Source organism: Elephantulus edwardii, unplaced genomic scaffold (genome assembly GCF_000299155.1).
Source record: "Elephantulus edwardii isolate Elephantulus edwardi_28Jun2011 unplaced genomic scaffold, EleEdw1.0 scaffold00118, whole genome shotgun sequence".
Classification (NCBI taxonomy): Eukaryota; Metazoa; Chordata; class Mammalia; order Macroscelidea; family Macroscelididae; genus Elephantulus; species Elephantulus edwardii.
Genome location: NW_006399868.1, coordinates 2,957,806 through 2,961,664, shown reverse-complemented (window position 1 = coordinate 2,961,664; position 3,859 = coordinate 2,957,806). Strand labels below are relative to the sequence as shown.

Below are 3,859 nucleotides of genomic sequence, written 5' to 3'. Positions count from 1 at the left end.
GCCTCGCCTCTCGTCGTCCGCACTGGGCCGGGCGGCGGCGCCGGAGCGGTTTCCTCGCGAGCCGGTGCGGACGGGCGGCAGGAGAGGAGGAGCGGCCGGGCGGGCGGAGACGCTTGCGGGCTCCGCGCACTGCGCTGCAGCCAATCAGCGCGCCCACCCGGCGGTGACGTCGGCCTCCCCGCCCCCGAGCCCGCCCCCCGAGAGACCACGCCCAACTGCTACCCGGCCGCCTCCCTCCTGGCGGCTCCCGCGCGCAGAGCGGCCCAGGCGAGCGGGCGGGCGCGCAGAGGGACTTGGCGGGGCGTAGACGGGGAGCGGGTCGGCCGGGTGGAGAGAGAGCTCCGGGCGGGCGTGGAGAGGGAGCCCCGAGGGCGTAGACGGGGACCCGGACAGGCAGCGTGTGGAAGGAACCCGGACGGCGTAGACAGGGACCCGGGAGGGTGCGGAGAGGGAGCCCCGAGGGCGTAGACAGGGACCCGGGCGGGCGTGGAGAAGGAGCTCGGAGTGGGTAGACAGGGACCCAGGGCAGCCGGCGCGGAGAAGGAGCTCGGAGGGCGTAGAATGAGACCCGGGCGGGTGTGGAGAGGAAGCCAGGAGGGCGCAGACGGGGAGCGAGTCGGGTGGGTGGAGAGAGAGACCCGGGCGGGCGAAGAGAGGGAGCCCGGAGGGCGCAGACAGCGACCCGGGCAGGCGCGGCGTAAAAAGGCAGCCGGAGGGCAGCTGGCACGGACTTGAGCGGGTAACCCCGCCCGGCTCGAGAAAGGAGGTGGCGGGCGGGCACGGAGGTGGCCGGAGAGCACTGGTGCGCAGAGGGCAGCCGGTCGAGTGACCGGCGCGGGCGTGAGCGGCGGACGCGGCGCTGGGAAGGGAGCAGGGCGCCGGCTGCCGGGCTCACGCTGGAGGAGGAAGACGCATTTCACGTGCCTTGCAGCCGGCAGGATCTACTCTGGAGCGGGATCCTGGCTTTGAAGCACCGCGCTCACCTGGGGGATTCCTCCTTGAGCTCTGGCTCCCCTGCTTCCCGCAGCTCTACGCAGGACCCTTCTCAGCAACTCTCCCCGGGACCCCCCTCGTTCTCGGACCTGGGGACGCAGTCGGGAAACAGGTCTCCGCGCCCAGGGCGCACGCAGGCAAGCAGAGCTGCAGACGCCTGTGGACTATCAGTGCCCCCCCCCCCCGCCCCGTCAAGGGCCACCGCGGCTGGAGCAGGAGGAGACGCTGGACGCCCCGGCCTGAAGGTCGCCTTGGGTCTGTAACGCGCTTTGAAAATAACCCAAGGACAGTTTAAGAAAAGCAGTTTTTGGGAATCATTGCATTGCTGAATACTGTTTTGGTGCCTAAAACGTTTTAAATCCTTGGGTCAGTACACAGTGTGGATAATATAGCGGACCACTACGGTTTTTTAAACTTTTGTGATAACTTGTTAGTTATGTCCAACACCGCAACAACTTTAGCAGTATAGTCCAAATATTAAAATGCAGGAGGTATTTAGAAAGCTAAGAAAGAAGGTGCTTGAGGGAGAGAATATGAGAATTCTTAACGTTTTGGATTAAAAAGTTCTACAACCGGTAGTAAAAGTGCTAGAAACATAAGAATCACATTGTTAACTCTTTGTGGTTAGAAACAAAAGAATTACATTGCAGCTTTTCTGAAAGTGATTTCCGAAAGTGAACATCTTTATGTTGAGTTGAACATCTGTTGGGCTGTTGAGTGGATGAAACATCCCTTAACTCTCACAAGAGCTAGTTTGTAAATCAGTAGCAGGCTGAGTTGAAGCCTAAATGTGTTTCAGCAATAAGACAGTGACAGATTTCAACAGAGAATTCTTTTCACCACTTTGAGAGACTGGCAAAATATGGAGACCATCTCTCCTCCTCCACAATATAATATGCTTTGTCCTTACGTCATTAGGTGCAATTTGGAAATATAACACTGAGGAGGAAAACTTTTTGAGAACTTTTATTAACAAAAATTCAAAAGCCTAGTCAAATTTAAACTGCAACTCTCCCCCATCCTCCAGGGCTTGGTGATTTGGTGATTTCACGTTTAGGTTTTTCACTGTATTTGGTGATGTTGCCTAACACCTCTCATCCTGAACAGCACCTTCTCCCCCTTGCATTTCCCATATTCAGTTGTCCTTTTTTATTTTTTGTTACTGCTGATGTTACTGCTGCCTCTCATACCTACTTCTGCAGCCAGTGTCCACTGCACTGGAACCTTCTGCATCTGTTTGATCCCCTAGTCCTACATTTCTGAAGCTTAGGGTTAAATACTTGAGGCAATCGATACCATTGATCCTGCTGGATTGTGACAGGCCCCTCATGAGCCAGTCACTTGACTGGAGCTGGCTACCTTGTGCAGTGTGCAAATGCTTTACCCCTGAGCTGATTCTCACCTGTCAACGCCCAGTCATCTCCTTTCTTTAGTACAAGAAGCCGTTTTGTATAAACTCTGCTAAATACCATAAGTTTTACATCAGAATCCAGATGTGTAATCAAGAATGCAACTCCTTTATTCCTAACTGTGGCCCACTTTTTTCCAAGAAAAACCAGTGACACAAGATTCTCCATGCGAGTGATGGTGATTCTGGTCATCCATCACCTGGGAAGTTTGCAACTTGTCCTTTGATGCAATAGAATATCAAATGCAAACATACAGAAAACCACATTCAGAAGAAGTGATGGGCCACCTCAGTGTTTTTTTTCAGGGAGGAGTCCAGAAGAAAATCCCAGGGTCAGATAGGGGTGGGATCTAGCTGGGAAAACTCTCCAGGTGATTCTGAGAAGGAACTCTAGAAAGGTGTCTTTCCCTCCTGGCCTGTTTCTCTAGAATTCCTGCTCTAGATGCGATTATTTGATGGATTTCTGTATAATCAATTCAGATGAGCCAGACACTGTCACTGAAATTGAAATTGAATATGCAAATCTTTCATGGTGCTGTGTCCTATAAATGACAACTTTAAGAACAAAGTAATATTGTCTCATCCCTACTACATTTAGATACGGGCTTTCTTGCTTCTTGAACCATGAAAGGTTGTAATCTTGATTTTACTGTCTAGATACTTACATGCCACCAGAAAACTGATAAAGGTTGTGCTTTGGTCTAAGACTCTAGCTGGTAACGGAAGAGACTATTCTACTTCGGAGGAAGCTCTCGTGAAGTTGCACTGGCAGCCCTACGGCATCTGGCTTGAATCCACCTGTGAAAAACGGGTGCTCTCTCCCCATATGATGATTTCCGGCTCTGAAAGCTCACTGCAGGGCCAGCTGTGAGTCAGTTCTGCCTTGACAGCACATGATGATGACAACAACGTTCTACCTGGAAGAGGATGGACTAGCTAGGACCGTTGCTAAAAGCACAGGCAGTAGGATGCTTGGAGATGCCAGGTGTACTTACAACACGTGCTCCATGACAGGGGTGACAGCATCCGCATCCACCTACCTCAGCCGACACCCTCATCTGCTCCAAGAATTTGTCCTCCCTGGCCTTGTGGCTTTGGGCTTACTAGTTCCTTTTTTCCACACACATCTTCAGTTTCCCGCATTTAAGTAGAAGTATGGCTTAATGTCAATGATCATGTCTTAACTTCATTTTTTCTCACCTTGTTCATATTGTTGTTGTCATATGCTGTTGAGTTGCCTGTGACTCATAGTGACCCTATGAACAACAGCTCTGAACCCAGCCCTATCCCGAGTCAGTCTCACTGACTCTGACACACCAACTCGCACTGCCTCAGGTACCATACCAATCCATCTCATCCGGGGTCTTCCTCTCCTGTGCTGTCCCTCCACCCTGCCAAGCATGATGACCTTCTCCAAGGATCAGTTCCACCTGGTCATGCCCAAAGTATGTGAGATGG

General features: G+C 52.7%; 1 protein-coding gene across 1 annotated transcript in view; it reads right to left on the bottom strand.

Moving 5' to 3' along the window:
* Positions 1–1,908, bottom strand: part of ZCCHC2 (zinc finger, CCHC domain containing 2) — a 52,271-nt gene extending 50,363 nt beyond the window's left edge. Inside the window, exons 1-2 of the mRNA XM_006892757.1 lie at positions 1,904–1,908; positions 8–896 (exon numbers count right to left, since the gene is read on the bottom strand). Coding sequence (XP_006892819.1) covers positions 8–896; positions 1,904–1,908 — 894 coding nt within the window. The remainder of the gene's footprint in view (positions 1–7; positions 897–1,903) is intronic.
* Positions 1,909–3,859: the final 1,951 nt, after the last annotated feature.